Source organism: Macaca mulatta, chromosome 18, assembly GCF_049350105.2.
Source record: "Macaca mulatta isolate MMU2019108-1 chromosome 18, T2T-MMU8v2.0, whole genome shotgun sequence".
Classification (NCBI taxonomy): domain Eukaryota; kingdom Metazoa; phylum Chordata; class Mammalia; order Primates; family Cercopithecidae; genus Macaca; species Macaca mulatta.
In genome coordinates this window covers 21,929,275-21,949,060 of record NC_133423.1, presented here as the reverse complement: position 1 = coordinate 21,949,060, position 19,786 = coordinate 21,929,275, and the positions used below count along the sequence as shown (strand labels likewise).

Genomic DNA, 19,786 nt, shown 5'->3' with positions numbered 1-19,786 from the left:
ATGGGGGTCTGGCAGCCTTCCCACGAGCAGCCTTCCTTCTGTTTTAGAGACACTGTGTGTGACCTCCCATCAGTAAGGTTTCCAGGCCAGTGTCTAGTGGCTCATTTCACTCTCTCTAGGTACAAATCAGGCACCTGGCTGCCAGGTGAATACTGATACCTGGGTATTGTATTTTCGTTATCCAAAAAGCCGAGTTCTCTCTCATCATGGTTAACGAAGCCAGGACCTAACATTTATTTTTCCTTGAAAAGCAGACAAGCATAAATAAAAATGGTCCACTAATATCAAATCAGTGTTTCTCCACCTTCTTCTTGCTGCTACCGTCCTGAAGCGCTCCTATCAATAATAGTGGTACTCTCTAAACAGGGGGCAAACACAGCCCAGGGCAGATTGAAGAAGCCTCCTGGGTGATCTGTACCAGCCCATGATAGGTAGTGCTACAGTCCAAGGGGGTTGTGGCCACTGTGACTGCACGAAAGAGCTTAAAGCTCCTGAACGACGGTTAGGGACCTCAGTCACCACCTTTTATTCCCAGTCTAACTTCTCCTCCTACATGAATTACAGTGATTCTTCTTCTTCTTCTTTTTTCTTTCTTTTTTTTTTTTTTTTTTTTTTGAGACGGAGTCTCACTCTGTTACCCCCTGGGCTGGAGTACAATGGCGTGATCTCGGCTCACTGCAACCTCCACCTCCCAGGTTCAAGCGATTCTCCTGTCTCAGCCTCCCAAGTAGCTGGGATTATAGGCGCCCACCACCACAGCCGGCTAATTTTTTGTATTTTTAGTAGACACGGGGTTTCACTATGTTGGCCAGGCTGGTCTCGAACTCCTGACCTCGTGATCCACCTGCCTTGGCCTCCCAAGTGCTGGGATTACAGGCGTGAGCCATCGGCCCGGCCTATAGTGATTCTTAAAACCTGCCCAGTACAACCAAAAGTTGAAGGTGTTCCTCTTGCTTTTTCTGAAAAGAGAAATCACATGATTTTCTTCTATGAAATAAAAAGACACTGCTTTTTAATGTTTGTTACAGATAATGTGCTTGAATGGAAAAGCAGAGTGCTTAGAAACCCACTGTACATTTACTCTCGGAGCGGTCCCTTCTATCTTGGAGTTGATACATTTTTCCTGATCAGGTAATAAGGTCGAACTATGTTTTCACTGCTGTGGGGCTTGTGGTGTTTGTTCTGGGATGTGTGTGTGCGTATGTGTTACCATTCTCACTCTAATGAGAAAAGCTGAATGACCCACATTTATTCACCTGGGCCTTTGTCCATTTCTAGACGGTACTGTTGTCACAAGAGATTCTCCACTGTACCTTCAGTTTATTACATGAGTTACGATGGCTCTATAACACAGGCCTTTTACAAACATTGATTGTATTCATCAAAATTGTTTATTTCAGTACTTCTCAAAGTCTGACCCACAGAGTTGTACAGGTGCTTGATGAAGTTCTGAATTCTCGCTATAGCGAAATGGGAAAAATTCAGAAAATGGCATGATGTTTCAGAAAGTTATGTTTATTTATATGAACTATTAAGAGGTAAAATTTCTTAATTGAGAAGTGTCGGGCACTGTGGTAAGCACTTCGAAATAGTATCTCATTTAATCCTCATGAAAATTCTAATTTTTGTTTTTAAAAATTGGGGTAAAATTTACATAACAAAATTAACCACTCAGTGTAAAATTTCGGGCATTTAATACATTTACGATATTGTGCAACCCCCCCCCTTTTTTTTTTTTTGAGATAGAGTCTCACTCTGTCGTCCAGGCTGGAGTACAGTGGCACAATTTCGGCTCACCACAACCTCTGCCTCCTGGGTTCAAGTGATTCTCCTGCCTCAGCCTCCCGAGTAGCTGGAACTACAGGTGTTTGCCACCACACCTGGCTAATTTTTATATTTTTAGTAGAGATGGGGTTTTGCCACGTTGGCCAGGCTGGTCTCAAACTCCTGACCTCAGGTGATCTGTTCACCTTGGCCTCCCAAAATGCTAGGATTACAGGAGTGAGCCACTGCACCCAGCCTGTGCAACTACTTTTATCTACTTCCAAAGGTCTGAGAAGGCTTGTCTGATGGAAGAGGTGCTATTTCAGCTGGGATCAGAATGGCATGAAGGATCTGGCCATGGGAAAATCTGAGATAAGAAAGTTCAGGCAAAGGGTCAATTAGTGCAAAAGTGCTCAGGCAAGAGCGGGGAGCCTTGTTAAGGAGAAGAAAGAAGGGTGAAGCTTAGTGAAGGTGAGGAAGAGTGGCAGAAAACCCAAGAGAAGGGCAAGGGTAGACAATGGGGGACCTTGTAACAACACTAAGGAGTTTAGACTTCAGTCTTGGTGGAACGGGAAGGAGTGAGAGAGCTTGTTTTAATCTGGACAGTGATGTGATCTGATTTATTGGAAAGATGATCGCTCTGGCTCCTATGTGAGTAATGCACCTAAGAAGGGCAAGAGTGGAAGCAGGATTGACAAGGATCGATTTGCCCTATTTCAGATGAGAAATGGTAAGGCTGGGGTGGTGGTGGCTGGAATCAAGAAAGAAGGTCACATTCAGGATATGTTTAAGATGTGGAATTGCTAAGGCTTGTTGATGCATCAGATGTGACATGTGAGAAAAGAGATGAGTTGAGGATGATTTCTAGATTTTGGTTTCAGTGTCTGAGTCGATGGTGATGGCATTCATTAAGATGGGAAAGATGGGAGGAGAAGCTGGGTCTGGAGGGAAAACCGAGCTTTCTGTTTTGGATGAATTAAGATGAAGAGGCCTTTTAGACAGCCATGTAGAAATGGCAGGTGAGCAGCTGACGTATCATAAGTCATATCATAACTTGTGATATGATAGCTGATATTCATAAGTCATATCATAACTCGTGATATGGTAGCCGACATTCATAAGTCATATTGTAACTTGTGAGATGGTAGCTGACATTCGTAAGTCATCTCGTAACTCGTGATATAGCTGACATTCGTAAGTCATATCATAACTTGTGATATGGTAGCTGACATTCGTAAGTCATATTATAACTTGTGATATGATAGCTGACATTTATTTGTAAGTCATATCATAACTCATGATATGGTAGCTGACATTCATAAGTCATATCATAACTTGTGATATGATAGCTGATATTCATAAGTCATATCATAACTTGTGATATGGTAGCCGACATTCATAAGTCATATTGTAACTTGTGATGTGGTACCTGACATTCGTAAGTCATATCGTAACTCGTGATATAGCTGACATTCATAAGTCATATCATAACTCGTGATAAAACTGACATTCATAAGTCATATCGTAACTTGTGATATGGTAACTGACATTCATAAGTCATATTATAACTCATGATATGGTAGCTGACATTCGTAAGTCATATTATAACTTGTGATATGACTGCTGACATTTATTTTTAAGTCATATCATAACTCGTGATATGGTAGCTGACATTCATAAGTCATATCATAACTGTGATATGGTAGCTGACATTCGTAAGTCGGGAGATCAGTGGAAACATCAAGCCTGGGGATGTAAATTTTGGAGTCCTTGGGATACAGGAGGCATTTAAAGCCACAGTATTGAATCTGATCACATTAAGAGGAGAATGGAATGACCGATGGGGACTGAAGGCCAGGACCTCTGGTGTTCCAACCTTTAGAAGCTGAGAAGAACCCACAAAGGAGTCTGAGAATGAATGACCAGTGAAATGGGGCACAAGTCAGACACTGCGGGGACCAGGAAGCCAAGAGAAGAAAGCGCCTCAAGAAGGAATGCTGTGGTCAGCGGGGCCCAGCGCTCCGGGAGTTCATTGTGTAAAGAAACAATCTTTGACTTTGGCAACCAGAAGCCTTTTGGTGACATTGTCAGGAGCAGGGTCAGTGGCGTGGTGGACATGGAAGTCTGGGGGAGTGGGGTGAGGATGGGAGGATGTAGACACAATGACTTTGGACAACTCTTTCAAGATGTTTTGCTGTTTTAGGGAGCAAAGAAATGGAGTGGAGCTGGACTCTGTACGGGGCACAAAGAAAGGCTGTTAAAAGAGAAGGGACCCAAGACATACCTGTGGTATGTTGAGAATGACTGAGGAGAAAGGGGCAAACTGATGGCTGCTGGAGATGCTATTGTCGGCCAAACTACAAGAGCCACAGAGCAATGTTTTCATAAGTGCCCCCATTTTTAAAAAAAGGCCACTAAGGCCAGGCATGGTGGCTCACACCTGTAATCTCAGCACTTTGGGAGCCCAAGGCAGGCGAATTGCTTGAGGCCAGGAGTTCAAGATCAGCCTGGACAACATGACGGAGCCACGTTTCTGCTAAAAATACAGAAATTAGGTGGGCGTGGTAATCCCAGCTACTCAGGAGGCTGAGGCAAGAGAATTGCTTGAACCCAGGAGGCGGAGGTTACAATGAGCCAAGATCGTGCCACTGCACTCCAGCCTGTGCAACAGTGAGACTCTGTCTTGGGAAAAAAAAAAAAAAGTCATTAAATTCAAATGTGTGTGACCCACCCAGTTAGGGGAGAACTAGCTCCCATGCTGCACAGAACAACGGTAAGGGATTACTAATCACCGGCCACCTTCTGTGCCACCTACCTCCCTAACAGCCTGGTTGCTTGATTCCTGTTCTCCTTCAAGTTTTTACACAGCAAAGCCTTCCTCGTCCCCTCTCTTTGAAGTGCAACTACCCAGCCTTCTAGACTTCATTTTTTCTATTTATCCACATACTATAGCTGCCATTTTTGATTGATTAATTGTCTGTGTCCTTTCAGTAGAATGTAAGGCATAAAGTTTGTTTTTCTGTTTTGTGTACTGCTGTGTTACCAGGTCACTGAGGCAGTGCTAGCCACAGAGTATGTTCAATAAGTCATTGTTGAAATGAATGATTTCTTGTCTTATCTCCAGAATCTGGTGTGTGAGTTTCTTGTGGTAATGCTGAGAAAGAGGGATGGAGAATGAGCTCAGACCTATCCATTAAGGATCATGCTAGGAGGTGGCAAGTAGCCCAGACAGGCCAGGCTCAGGGTCCACAGTATGCAGCAAACCAGCAGTGATAGGGGAACCCCTGGGTTCCAGACTTTCCAAGAGGGCAGCACTGGGTCTCACCAGGCAGAGGAAGCCCAGCTGCAGAAGACCGGGAGTGGGCCCCTGGAGAACGGGGAGGTCTGCCCACAGGGCAGCAGGCAAAGACCAGAACTCTGCTCCCTATAAGCCAGGCAAAAACAACTGTATGCTAGGATGGGACTGACTGGCAGGGTCCAAGCCCTGGGAGGGACACCGGCACAGACAGATCAGGATGGCAGGCACCGAAGCCAAACTCAATCTGGAGACTAGAAAAGCTGTCACTAGGATGGAAAGATAGAGGGCACGAAAGGCCACTGGTCATCTCTGGATCATCAGTGGGAATCGGAGACACCAGAGAAGCCACCAGGTCAGTCCTGAGATATCTAAAGCACAGGCCAAGGCTATTGAGATACCAAACAGCCCAGAAAACTACAAATATATAAAGATGACGTATCTGCCACCTGGATTGGTCTGGGGTCAGGGAGGGCCGTGCCTTGCCTTATGTCAGTGGTCCTCAGACAGCCATCCCACTGCAAATTCACCAGCATCACCTGGAATTGGTAGAAGTGCAAATTCTTGGGCACCACCCCAGACCCACTGAATCAGACTTTCTGGGGGCATGGGTCCAGCAGTCTGGACTGTCAGAAGCTCTCCGGGTTGTGCCTGCTGAAGCCTGAAAAGCTCTGTGTGAGCCCAGGCAGGAAGAGCTGAGGCCAACAGAGGTGGCGGAAGCCGGGCAGATTCTGACAGCAGCCTAGAGACGGAGAAGTACATTTCTTTTCTCTTTATCTCTGTTTGCTTCCATTTCTCACCATCAGTCTCCGTGACTGTCTTTTTCTCCTTTTCCTTCAGTTTTTATTGTATTACTTTCAAAGGTTCACATTTTCTTTTGAACAATGGAACCATTATTAATAGTGATACCTAGTATTGCCATTATGCTAAGAGCTTGAAATCTTTTATCCCATGCAATTCTCACAATAAACCTATAAAGCTGGTACACATATCATCCCCATTTTTACAGATGAGAAACTTCTTGATGTTCAGTAATGAGGTGATTTGTCCAAGTCTACACAGCTAGTAAGGTTAGAATTAGAGCTTAAGTGTAGCTTGTTTCACAAGGAAACCATGTCTTACTCACTTTGTCACTGATATTTACATAGCAAAACCAAAGCCTTCTGATTATCCTGAAGAATAATTAGTTGGCGACTGTTTTGTAATCCTCTCCTACCTCTCGGGCTGACTTCATCTATCACTAGTGCGTGCTTTTCTCTGTTGCAGTGTGTTCAAGTCTTTGGGTCTTAGCCCCGTGGAGCTAGTTATCTTGCTTACAGCCTGTTTTCCTGCCAGCCTTTCTTGTAGCCCTCTCTTGATGAACTTGCAAGCCGGGAGGTGCGTGCCCACACACACAACGAGGCCCAGGTTTTGCTTAGCAACCGTGCTGGCAGAGCGGGAGCCAGTCACTCTGAAAAGAAAGAATTGCCCTGATTTATCCTTTCCTGAAATTAAGAGGAGGCCGGAATCAGAATTGGCTGCCCTGCTTCCCCCTCTTAGCACTGTCTTTTAGATGTCTCTATAAATTTTGTTCCTATTTAATGAGTCCAAGTTGCTGCTTTTCAAAGGAAAATCTGGCAGGCAGAGAATAGAGACATTCTCCAACCCTGCCTGATCCCTTCCAAGTCCCACCCAACCCACGGCTTTGTTTCGCAATAGGAAATACATTAGCTCCTTAGGGAAACACCCACAAGGATCGCTGGTACAAATGTCAAAAGGTTGAGAAACTCACATGCTTCCTTACCATCCAGTTGCAATTAAAAGGCATCACTTTGGTTTCTTTAGCTGCACATTCTGGGTAATGAATTTGTCATCAGGGTGTGTTGGTTAAGAATTCTGCGATCTTGGGCAACCCTCTTAATAATCTGTAGGTCTCACTTTTCCCATCAGAGAAGCAGGAATGATAGTATCTTCCTTTTTACCTAATAGAGCTGTTTATTCATCTATTCAATCATTCACTCAACAAACAACTATTTATTTATTTTTTTGAGATGGAGTCTCGCTATGTCATCCAGGCTGGAGTACAGTGGCATGATCTCAGCTCACTGCAACCTCCGCCTCCCAGGTTCAAACGATTCTCCTGCCTCAGCCCCCTGAGTAGCTGGGACTACAGGCATATGCCACCACGCTCAGCACATTTTTATATTTTTATTAGACGTGGTGTTTTGCCATGTTGGCCAGGCTGGTCTTGAACTCCTGACCTCAGGTGATCCACCCGTCTCCCAAAGTGCTGGGATTACAGGTGTGAGTCACTGGGTCCTGCCAACAAACGTTTTTTGCAAAGTAGTTTGGTACGACTGGAGAAGGAAAAGCAATCTCATTAGCGAAAGTACTTTGAAAGTCACGTGCTTCTACACAAATGGAAAGTCTTGGTGTTATTATTTCAAAAGACCCAATGGTGGTTGTTAATAGTGGTCAACAAATCTTTCTGTCTCCCTCCTTTTTGGGCACCTGGCAACATTCCACTTCCTGGCCCCATTGTGATTGGGTGGGTCACATCATTAGTTCTGACCAAGTGGTACCTGGTATTGCCATTATGCTAAGTGCTTTAAACTCTTATGCTAAGAGCTTTAAACGTGACACTTTTAGATTAGACAGTTTCATTGCTAGTTTGTGGCCCTCCAGAAGGCTGTTGTCATCTTCCATGGTCACTGGTGAGGTTTCAGACGGTGGCTGCTCTGTCAACCTGGGCATGCAGCATGAGCAAGAATAAACCAATTGTTTTTGGCTGGGTGTGGTGACTCACACTTGTAATCCCAGCACTTTGGGAGGCTGAGGCGGGCGGATCATGAGGTCAGGAGTTCAAGACCAGTGTGGGCAACATAGTGAAACACCGTCTCTACTAAAAATACAACAATTAGCTAGGTGTGGTGGTAGGCGCCTCTAATCCCAGCTGAGGCAGGAGAATTGCTTGAACCCGAGAGGCGGAGGTTGCAGTGAGCCGAGATTACACCACTGCACTTCAGCCTGGGTGACAGTGGTAGACACCATCTAAAAAAAAAAAAAATTATTTTAAGACTTGGAGGTGCTTTGTTAATGCATCATAATTTATTCTATCCAGATTGGGACAACCAAATGAATCAATCAGTGAACTGTATTATTGATAAGTAATTCCTGTGACAATTCTTCTTTCTCTTTTAGTGGTTGGTTAAGTGCAAGGTCGTTTTTAAAGATGCATCAGAATTCAGACAAAGGAATAACCCCTAAAGTCATCCTCAGATACTTTCTCAGTCGCCTGGCAAGGTAGGTGTCACGTGTGTCTGTGTGAAGACAGTCCACCGAACAGGCTTTGTGTGAACAACAAGGCTGTTTATTTCACCTGGGTGCAGGTGGGCTGAGTCCGAAAACAGAGTCAGCAAGGGGTGGTGGGATTATCATTAGTTCTTATAGGTTTGGGGATAGGCGGTGGAGTTAGGAGCAATGTTTTGTGGGCAGGGGGTGGATCTCACAAAGTACATTCTCAAGGGTGGGGAGAATTAAAAAGAACCTTCTAAAGGGTGGGGAGATTACAAAGAACCTTCTTAAGGGTGGGGGAGATTACAAAGTACATTGATCAGTTAGGGTGGGGCAGAAACAAATCACAATGGTGGAATGTCATCAGTTGAGGCTATTTTCACTTCTTTTGTGGATCTTCAGTTGCTTCAGGCCATCTGGGTGTATACGTGAAGGTCACAGGGGATATGATGGCTTAGCTTGGGCTCAGAGGCCTGACAGTAGGTTTATTTACATAATTTCTCAATTCCTCATTGCTGTGTAATAATTTATTAGTTTTCTGTCTTTAACCTTCTTTTAAAAGAATTTCCAGGCCGGGCGCAGTGGCTCAAGCCTGTAATCCCAGCACTTTGGGAGGCCGAGACGGGTGGATCACAAGGTCAGGAGATCGAGACCAGCCTGGCTAATACGGTGAAACCCCGTCTCTACTAAAAAATACAAAAAACTAGCCGGGTGAGGTGGCGGGCGCCTGTAGTCCCAGCTACTCGGGAGGCTGAGGCAGGAGAATGGCGTAGACCCGGGAGGCGGAGCTTGCAGTGAGCTGAGATGCGGCCACTGCACTCCAGCCTGGGCGACAGAGCGACACTCCGTCTCAAAAAAAAAAATAAAATAAAATAAAAGAATTTCCAAAGAAAAGTAAACTAAAATAGTTTTGTTCCCTAAATACAGTTGATTTAAGCTGGTTTAATATGGTTCAAATTCTATTGGGACAAATACCATGAAAACTGGTATGTTCCACTGGCAAAAACATCCTTAGTCCTCAGCTGATGGGCAGCAGAGTTCAATAAATGCACTGTCAGATTTCCATGGAATCTGTATTCAACAGGAAAATTTGTTTGTCTGCAAATTAGTAGTAATTGGATCCTGTAAATCAGAGTGCTAATGGTAATGATAAAAATAAAACGATACATGACCACGAGAGGAACTTGGTCGAAGCTCTGGGCCATGGCCATTCTGCTGGGAGGGAGGCAAGAAGAATGACGATTTTTTTTTTTTTTTTTTTTTTGAGACGGAGTCTCGCACTGTCACCCAGGCTGGAGTGCAGTGGCGCCATCTCTGCTCACTGCAACCTCCGTCTCTTGGGTTCAAGCAATTCTCCTGCCTCAGCCTCCCAAGTAGGTGGGATTACAGGCGCCTGCCACCATGCCCGGCTAAGATATATATATATATATATTGTATTTTTAGTAGAGACGGGGTTTCACTATGTTGACCAGGCTGGTCTTGAACTCCTGACCTCGTGATCTGCCCGTCCTGGCCTCCCAAAGTGCTGGGATCACAGGCGTGAGCCACCGTGCGTGGCCAATGGTCTTCTTTAGGAATGTGTGGTTGGTTGATGCAGAAGGGATTCCAACATTGGGGCAGAATATGGAATCAGTGGTAGCAGAGTGGCAGTGATGGAATGAGACAACCAAAGTTAAGGGCGGAAGGGCTGGGCACGGTGGCTCATGCCTGTAATCCCAGGCATTTTGGGGAGGCCCTTGGGAGGCTGAGGGGGGCATACCACTTGAGGTCAGGAATTGGAGACCAGCCTGGCTAACATGGTGAAACCCTTTCTCTACCAAAAATACAAAAAATTAGCTGAGCATGGTGGCACATGCCTGTAATCGCAGCTACTCTGGAGGTTGAGGTGGGAGAATCACTTGAACTCCAGAGGTGGAGGTTGCAGTGAGCCAAGATTGTGCCACTGCACTCCAGTGTGGGCAACAGAGTGAGACCTTGTCTCAAAACAAACAAACAAAAACAACAAAGTTAAGGGACAAAAGGAAACTTCAGCTCATGTCATCCAGCCCTGCCATTGATGTATTTTCTACGTTGTGGTTATTTGCTGAGCTGGAAGCCAGCACTCCTGACTCCCGGTTCACGTTCATCTTGTTTCCACACTGTCACAAAATAGGAAGAGGAGTGTTGTCATAATATTTGGAGCTAGTGAAACGCAGTGGGCACGTGCAGACTCTGTAGTTGGGCGGCTGAGCGTGTATTCTGGCTCAGTCACACAGCAGCTGAGTGACCTTGAGTAAGTGTCTCAGTCTTTCTGTGCTTGAGTTTGCTCATCTCTAAAATGGGAAGAATAGTGACACTTCATAGGACTCTTGTGAGGATTCAGTGAGATAATGTATGTAAATAACTTGGAAGCGTGCTTTACACATAGTAGGCCCTCAATAAGTAGGAGCTATCATTATTAGTGTGGTTGTTATTTATACCTTTTAAGCTTTCCATCAAATAGGTGAAGAATGGGGACAAGCTAAGGCATAGACCTTTGTTGGTTTCTTTTCACCACGGTCTTTGTGGTTTCTTCCAAGCTTTATAAAATCTAACCCTCCTCCAGGGAAGGACAGAAGGCTTATGATTTCAATAATATTTTGGGTGTGTGGCACTGGGGTAAGCAGCCTGTCCTGCCCTGAGGTTTTCTGGGGGTGAGAGGCTGGCATACAGGCTGAGGGGTCATGGTGATGAATACTAAGAGGGGTTAGGTGGGGGTTGGGGCAGGGGATCTAATGGCATGGTGGGTTCTGCTTGGAAAACCAACTTTATTTTATTTTATTTTATTTATTTGTTTTTTGAGACAGAGTTTTGCTCTTGCTGGAGTGCAGTGGTGCAATCTCAGCTCACTGCAACCTCCGCCTCTCAGGTTCAAGCAATTCTCCTGTCTCAGCCTCCTGAGTAGCTGGGATTACAGGCGCCCACCACCACGCCCAGCTAATTTTTGTATTTTTAGTAGAGACGGGATTTCATCATATTGGTCAGGCTGGTCTTGAACTCCTGACCTCAGGCCCACCTTGGCCTCCCAAAGTGCTGGGATTACAGGCATGAGTCACCGTGCCCAGCCTATTTATTTATTTTTTGAGATGGAGTCTTTCTGTGTCGCCCAGGCTAGAGTGCAGTGGCATGATCTTGGCTCACTGCAACCTCCTCCTCCTCCTGGGTTCAAGCGATTCTTCTGCCTCAGCCTTCTGAGTAGCTGGGATTACAGGGTTCCACCACCATGCCTGGCTCATTTTTGTATTTTTAGTAGAGACAGGCTTTCTTGTCTTAGCCAGGCTGGTCTCTGTTTGGGTGAGGGAAAAGGGACAAGATGGAGGAAGGTGAACAAGATGGAGCAGTTCCTGTTGTTTCCCGGTTCTTCATCACAGATTTTCCCATGCCCGGGAAAAATTCCCGGGCCCGGGAAAAGAACCAAATCAACTGCGCCTGCACAGAATGACGTCAAGCCCGGGACACCGAAATTCAAGCAGCCACTCCTACACACACACCCCAAACTCCTCCCCCTCCAGCTCCCAGGCATAAAAGTCCGCCGCCAGCAGGAGCCGGCGTGACTTCTTCGGCCCCCCACATTTGTGGACCGGAGAACATCACCGGAGAGCGCCGGCGCGACTTCCCTGGCCCCCAGCCCCCCCACACCTGACGACCAGAGAACCTCGTCCGAGAGCGTATGCATATTTGCAAATAAAAGGCTGCCACTTTCTTCGCTCATTTTGGCCTTTATTGATTGAGAAACAAAACAGTCTCAAACTCCTGACCTCAGATCTGCCTGCTTTGGCCTCCCAAAGTGCTGGGATTACAGGTGTGAGCCACTGCGTCCAGCTTTGGGAAACCTACTGCAGGGTAAAAGTCTGGAGCTGGGTATTGAGCAGAGAGGGGTTCTTTCCAAGGTGGATAGAGCAGCAGTGGGGGCAGGAGGAGCACGGGGTGAGAGTGAGGTGGTAGTGAAGCCTTGTAAGGCAAGGACCCCAGTGAGTAAATTACTGCAGTATCTGGGCAGGAGAGCAGGTTTTCACTGGCAATTGGCAGTGGGAATGGAGAGAGGAGAAATCAAGGACTCAGGAATTTTCTGGCTTGAGCAACATGGCAGGTGGTGCTGGCATTCTTGAGCTGGGGAACTCTGGAAGGAAGGCAGGTCAGAGTGGGAGCTAGGGAGACAATCAGTCCAACCTGGGAAAAAACTGTGTTGAAAATGGAGGGAACTGTCACCAACCCACAACTCGAACTCACCTTCACTAAGGTAACCCCAGTGACAAAAGAGTCGTGCTCCTGGCCATTTTGAGGTTCTCACGTGTGCTGGTATAACTCACTGATGCTACCTGGTTAGCATTTATCACTTGTCTGCTTATCTCCAGGAGGACGGGGTCAGACCATCTGTTTACTCACTCATTCTGTGTTCACTGGAGGCCCATTTTGTGCCAGGCACTGTCCTAATCCCTGAGAATAGTTTTAATAAGCCATGCAAAGGTGCCTTCCAGCCCATAGGTTACATTCCAGTGAATAGAGGCAGACAATAAATAAATGAATATGCAATTTGAAGTTGCAGCATGCAAATAAATGTATGCTAGGCCAGGGAGGATGGCTGCTACAAAGTGATCATTTGGAGAAGAGGCGGCTGCAGTGGCTCTTGCCTCACAATCCCAGCACTTCAGGAGGCAAAGGTGGGATGATCCCTTGAGCTCAGGAGTTTGAGACCAGCCTGGCCAACATAGTGAGACCTCATCTCTACAAAACATACAAAAAATTAGCCCAGTGTGGTGGCGCGTGCCTGTGGTCCCAGCTCCTTGGGAGGCTGAGGCAGGAGGATTGCTTGAGCCCAGGAGGTGGACGCTTCAGTGAGCTGTGATTGCATCACTGCCTTCCAGCCTGGGTGACAGAATGAGACTTTGCCTCAATCAATCAATCAATCAATCAATCAATCGAAGTAAGCAAGGTGGAGGCTTTCTCCGGAAGGGCAGTCATGGGAGGTGACTTTTGGCCAGAGCCTAGAAGAAAGTAAAGGAATGTTCTAAGCAAAGAAAATCCTGTGGCGGAAGAATGGTCCATTCTGGGAAAACCGAATCACAAAGGTCCTGGGAAAGGAGGAGTGTTGCAGTGTCTGAAGAGCCTCAAAGAGCCCAAAGGTGCTCTGTGGAGTGAAGCGAGCCACGTGGACAGTGAGAGGAATGAGGTCAGAGATGGGCAGGGGCTGCCCTAAGGACGCTCCCTGTTGTTCTGAGACAGAAAGCTTTGAAGGATCCCAGCAAGGGAGTGGCATGGGGAGATTTACATCTTGCAAGACTCACTCTGGCTGCAGGGCAGAGAATGGCTGTAGGGGCCAGATACGGGGAGACCATTTGGGAGCTATTGCAAGTGATTATAAAATCCCCAAACTTAACTTCTAGGGGTAAGTCAGGACAGAGATTATCTAACAGGAAAGGAAGAGAGTAAAGCTCTAGAACCGTGGAACTGCCTGGTTATGTCAACTAGCAGCTACGTTTTAAAAATTAAGGTGTTTTTTTTTATACCTTGTGATAAAAATGTCTAATTATAACACAAGGTTATAGCTAAAATAATCGGTCCCCCTTCCAGTCTCACTCCCCGCAGGACACCTGTATTTAAGTTTCTTAGGAATTCTTGCAGAAACTTTCCACGTACATATAAGCACTGTTCTTCTCCTGCACGCGTAGGATTGCACTGTATACTTCACTGTTTGCATGTGATGTGTTCACTTATAATACAGAATTGGCCTATTTCTCTATTAGCACACAAGGACCCACATCCCTGATGTTAAAGGTTATCAGTACGGCACAGTGGGGTGTACCATTATGTATTTAACTTGTCCCCATTAGTGGGCATGGAGGTAATTCTTTGCTGTCTTAGACAATGGGACAATCTGTATATATTTTTGTGCACGTGTGTAGATCTGTTTGTGGGCTAAATGCCTACAGGTGGAATTAGGGGTTTTGGGCATTTAACATCGTAATGTGCATTTTCCAATTTACCTTCGTAATGTGCATTTTCCAATTTACCTTCCTACCCACCAGGTATGAGAATCCCTGCTTCTCACCCCTCCACCACACTGGCCAGTATCCCACATTTTAATCTTTGAAAACCCACTTTGACTTTTATTTTCTTGGAAACTTGGACAAAAATGTAGCACGTGTACATTTTAGGGTGGTTTAGATGTATCAAACTGTTTTCTTGTTTATCTCATTAGATTGTCAAAAAATCTTAGAAAGCAGAAACTCTCGTTTCCCTTTTAGACAAGAGGAAAGAGGAGACATCACATGATTTTCTCAGTGTGAAAAGTTTAGACAAGCTTGATACTCAAGGCGTGGCCCACCCAACAGCCTGCAGACTCCAAGTCTGCATTTTAACAAGCACCCTGGGGAGGGGGGACTTGGCAGAGGTGAGGGATGCTGCCTGGAGTGGGGGGCAGGGGGATGCTCCCTTCTGCTCTGCTTCTGAAGGGAGCAGCGCTGACTACTTTCCCCGGGGAGGGGAGGCGACAGATGGTGGGAAGGATGATCAGAAAGGCGAGGCCGGAGACTTGTAGGGGCAGCTGCAGGGCAGCACGGTCAGATGGCAAACATGGCAGGACCCAGTGCCTAGGACCCAGGGAGGCTGTCGCCGGAGCAAATGTGCAGGCGAGCTGATCTGGGAAGCTGTGTCTTGACAGAGTTGCCTGCCTTTTCTCTATCACATTGATCAACAATTCCACTCCCTCTCCTGGAATGCTTACCACCCTCCCACCCACCGGACACTCTCTATATAGGACGTTCTCATTGTGGGGAGAACAGGGGAATCAGTGGTCCCCGTCCCCGGGTGCAGACCAGAGGCTTGGTGCTGAGCCCCTCTCTGCTGGGGGTGCGCCTCTAAGTGGAGACGCTCCAAGTCCTGCCACTTCCCATCTGTCAACGCCACCCCGCACCCCACCCTCTCACCCAGATGTTTGGAGGTACTGCTGGGCCGTTGTTCTGCCCTAGTTGAGCCAAAACCACCCTGGATTTTTAGTTATATTCTTTTAGAAGAGGGCTCTGAGCCCAGCCCATCCAGAATCCATGCCAGAATTGTATGCGCCTCCAGGCTGCCATCTCACTTCTAAACTCTAAACCCACACTGTCCAGCAAATAGCCACCAGATAAGTGGCCAGTTGAGATGTGCTATGTGTGCAAAGCCCACATTGGACTCTGAAGACTCAGTAAAAGGGAAAAGAATGTCAAATAGCTTCTTAACAATGTTTCATATTGGGTACGTGTTTGTAGTGATAATATTTTGGATATATTGGTCTAAATAAATAATAGTAAAATGAGTTGTACCTATTTCTTTTTAAGTTGTGGCTACTGGAAAGTGTAAAATTGGGGGCAGCCGTGCTTGCATCCTGTTTCTATTGAGCAGTGCTGGTCTAGACACCTTACTCCTGATTCTTCCCCTTTGTAGCTGCTTTAGATCTTGCTTGGAGGAGGTAGGGTGTGAGGAGGGGAGAAATGAAGCAAGCGAGGGAGGGAGGGAAGGGAGAAAGAGTTTTTCATCTTGTGAGGTCATGTGGAAAGAACATGAACCGGTGTCAGATCTTGGTACTGCTCTGTGATTGGTGGCCTTGGGTAAGTCACCCTAACTTCTCTTAGCTATAATTTCTTCATAAAAGGGAGGTCACAGCTACCTTGCAGGATTGTTCTGAGGTTTAGAAATCTGTAGCAGGCTCCTCCCACCGTGGTTCACCTATATGACTTGCTCAATAAATAACAGTATTTTTAGTGGAACATGGTGGCATGCACCTGCAGTTCTAGCTACTTGGGAGGTTGAGGTGAGAGGATTGCTCGAGCCCCGGAGGTGGAAGTCAGGGCCATAGTGAGTGAGACCCTGTCTCTAAAAAAAAAGAAATAAACAGCAGTATTTTTGCAGCAGTAGCACCCGAGCCAGTACATGATCGGTGCTCAGTAAGTGATCTTGAACTTGTGGATGCTTGAGCGTTTGAGGTGTGGCTGGGTGGCAGCTGCCGACAGTACAATCTGTTTTAGAGCACCTTATGCCCCACGTTCCCGCTGAGGGGACTGGAGGGACCTCAGTGGAAAGTCACCTTCTTTCTCCCGGCTCTCTCCTGCCAGGTTGCAGCCTCTTCACCTGTATTCAGTGTGCTTGTTGGTTGGACTGTTCTCTCTTGTTCCCTGGGGACCTGTCTGGGAAGTGCCCAAATTCCACTGGGATAACTGCCGGCAAGCATGGTGGACAAATCTGCTGTTACTAAACAACTTTGTGTCGGTCGAGAATGCGGTGAGTCTCGAGTTGCTGGCTTTGGAAAGGCAGAAGGGTGCAAACCTGGCGTCTCATTTCTTCAACCGGTATGCTGAACTTTCCAAGGGCCAACCTGATTCTGGTGTTTTCTCTGGAGTACTGGTGATGCTGTAGGAAGGTGGGCTGTGTGAGTGGGGGATGGCTTCTGGTCATGGGGTGGGTGTAACCCTGCCAGGCTATGCAGGGGCAGCCGCTGTGAACAGCAGAGGGAGGGGGGCATAGCAGTGGCCAGCAAGGGGCCAGCCATCCTGGCACATGTCCTGGAGGCAGCTGACCCTGCCCCATCACTGTTCCTGTGCCAGCCCATGTTGCCCAACAGGGAAAGGACAGATTCCTCCCCTCTGTCTGTTGAGTCTATACTGCAATGGGACATTGCATCACACCCTTACTATGTTGGATTCTACTCAAGTTCAAAGTAGACCTGACCGAGTTGCTTTGGAGCAACAAGATCTATGTATGTCTTGGCTTCTCCAAAGCCCCAGTTTCCTCATAATGAATTTGAAGCAAGTGAAAGTGAAATAGCTGTAATGAAATTATATCACCAGTTCCACATATGCCTTGAAATCAAGGCTGAAAACGGAATCGCTAAAGTGTGGCAGGGCCCTAATCATTGCATATAGCAACTCACTAACTAGATGGCTGCCTTCCGTTTGCAAAGGCCCAGCCATATGGACAGGCTTGCATCACCATCTACCTGCCCACAGGTGGGGGCCGCCTGGCTGTGATGGGGTCCCTGGGGGATAATCTGGGCTGTTTTCCCCAATGCAAACTGATTTGGGCCATTTGCAGGAAGCAGTGGCAAGGATACCAGCCAGTGACGTTTTTGAGGTACAGCCCACCTTAGATCCTTGAAAGCAGAAGTGCCAGGGCCCTTTGGAGAGAATTGCCCTCAGGGACTTCCTCACACTGAAGAAAAAAACACTGGTAACCATCTCATCTGGCACAAGCACAGACCATCTGTGGAACTCATTTTGGCCAGGCGATCCCACGTCAGTCATCCATGGGAACTCTGGGGTTCTCCACAAAACATCATCTGGAGCCAAGCCCTGGTTCTAAATGAACTTGTTCTTTCCACCTAGAGTTGGGGCATGGGGAGTGGCAAGGAAAAGAGAAAAACGTTGACCCCTCTGACTTCCAACTGCACCATAATGATGAGAAACTCTTACATTCCTGTAACATGACAGAGTTCATGTCCCACAACTGTCCTAGGAGATGGGCTATGATCATTTTTCTTTTTTAAACAAAAGAGAAAATGTGTCTGAATCTCCATTTTGTAAAATGGCAGCAATAATACCTGCCATCCAGGCTTGGTAGAAGGCTCAAGATGAGGGATGTGAAATATGAGTATCTCTAACTCAATTTCCTTTGTCTTCCCATGGAAATTCGCCCCACCCTACTGAATTCTGCCTCCTAGTCCAGGCAGGTGGAGAGTGTGGAGCAGAACTGGTAAATGAAGGAAGAGTGAACTTTGCTGCTCTCTTTTCAGTGCAATGGCTGGACCTGGTACCTTGCCAATGACTTCCAGTTCCACCTCACCACACCAGTGATTATCTTCATACACGCAAAGTGAGTCTGATTGGGACAAGCTTTTCTCCTCATGTGGCCTCTTTCACAGAACCCTCAGAAAGTGTCCCAGTTCTGTGCAGAGCCGCTTTTTAAAATGTAGGAAACTAACTTTACAGAAAAGTAAATACCAAATCCTCTACTGTCTGCCTTCTTCCGCATTCTCCTCCAACATTGATCCTGCTCCAGTCAGTGTGTGTTTTGCAGAGTTACAATCATTGTGTGCATGTAATATCTAGTGCTCAGCTTTTTCCATTTAACTGTTCTTATAAACATTGCCACATATTGACATAACCTGCATACTTGTCAGTTTTAGGGTTTATCTACCATTTTTATGGTTGGGTGTCTAGATTGTGGCCAATTTTTCATGATTATAAATGTCACTGTAATGCATGCCTTTGAACACACTACTTTTTCTCTTAGTTACTTCCATGCGGGCAGATTTCCAAGTGGAATTGCTAGGTCAAAGGGTAGGAACAGTTTTGTGGCACTTGTCACATATTGTGAGATTGCCCTCCAGAAAGAGTGAAGTAATTTACAACACCCTCAGCAATGTATCGCTGCACCAGCTTTCCCACATTGGATATTTATCACCTTAATTTTTGTTAGTTTTAGAAACACCTTAAGGCCTCAATAATTCATGGAGAGACTTATAGTTGTGGATTATTCATGCCATATTTAAAAAATTTATTGTTCTTTTTTGTTAAAATATATGTTCAATTTGAGAAACATTGGAAAACATTAGGAGTTCAGAGAGGGGGAGAAAAATCACCCCAGTTCCACTTTGTCAGTCAAGGGAAGGAGAATTTGCTGCTAATATTTTGGGGCTTATTCTTCTGATATTTTTTCTGCCCAGTTTTTTGTTTGTTTGTTTGTTTGTTTGTTTTTAAGAGATGAGGGTCTCACTCTGTCACCCAGGCTGCTATAGTGGTGCCATCATAGCTCACTGCAGCCTCCAACTCCTGGGCTCAAACGACCTTCCTGCCTCAATCTCTCAAGTGGTTGGGACTCACAGGCATGAACCACTGCACTTTGCTAATTTTTTAACTTCTCTAAAGAGATGAGGTCTTGCTATGTTGCCCAGGCTCTGCCCAGCTTTTGATACAGAAAAGCATTCTGTATATACACCTTAGTATCTTTCTTTCAATAGTTTTATGACACATGCATTTCCCTATATTATTTTATTTTTAAAGCAACATAATTTAAATGTCTGCATAACATTCCATTCCATGAATAAAATATATAATTTATGTATACCTTCTATTGTTTAATACTGGGATTATTCCAATGTTATGCTTTTGTAAATAATGGTTTGATAAATATTTTCATGGAAATATTTATCAGTGCCTGGATTTGTCTCCAACTTTGATATTTCTGTATAATATATATCTTTGAGGGGAATTACTAGTTCAAAGGGCATGAATGTCTTTTGCGCTCTTGAATCATAATGATAAATCACTTTCCTTAGAGGGAACATCAATATTCAGTCCTCTAGTCATCCAATTTAACTGTTGTCAGAGTGGAATATTAATAATAAAACAAAACATCTGAGTCTTTACATGTTCTTCCTTCTGTTTCCAAGTTTCCTCTTCTTAT

The 19,786-nt window shown here is 45.9% G+C and overlaps 1 protein-coding gene across 1 annotated transcript in view; it reads left to right on the top strand.

The window, feature by feature from the left end:
- OACYL (O-acyltransferase like) overlaps positions 1–19,786 on the top strand; it is a 75,685-nt gene that overhangs the window by 40,475 nt on the left and 15,424 nt on the right. The window contains exons 7-10 of the mRNA XM_001089574.4: positions 1,029–1,131; positions 8,240–8,341; positions 16,441–16,606; positions 18,114–18,193. Coding sequence (XP_001089574.3) covers positions 1,029–1,131; positions 8,240–8,341; positions 16,441–16,606; positions 18,114–18,193 — 451 coding nt within the window. The remainder of the gene's footprint in view (positions 1–1,028; positions 1,132–8,239; positions 8,342–16,440; positions 16,607–18,113; positions 18,194–19,786) is intronic.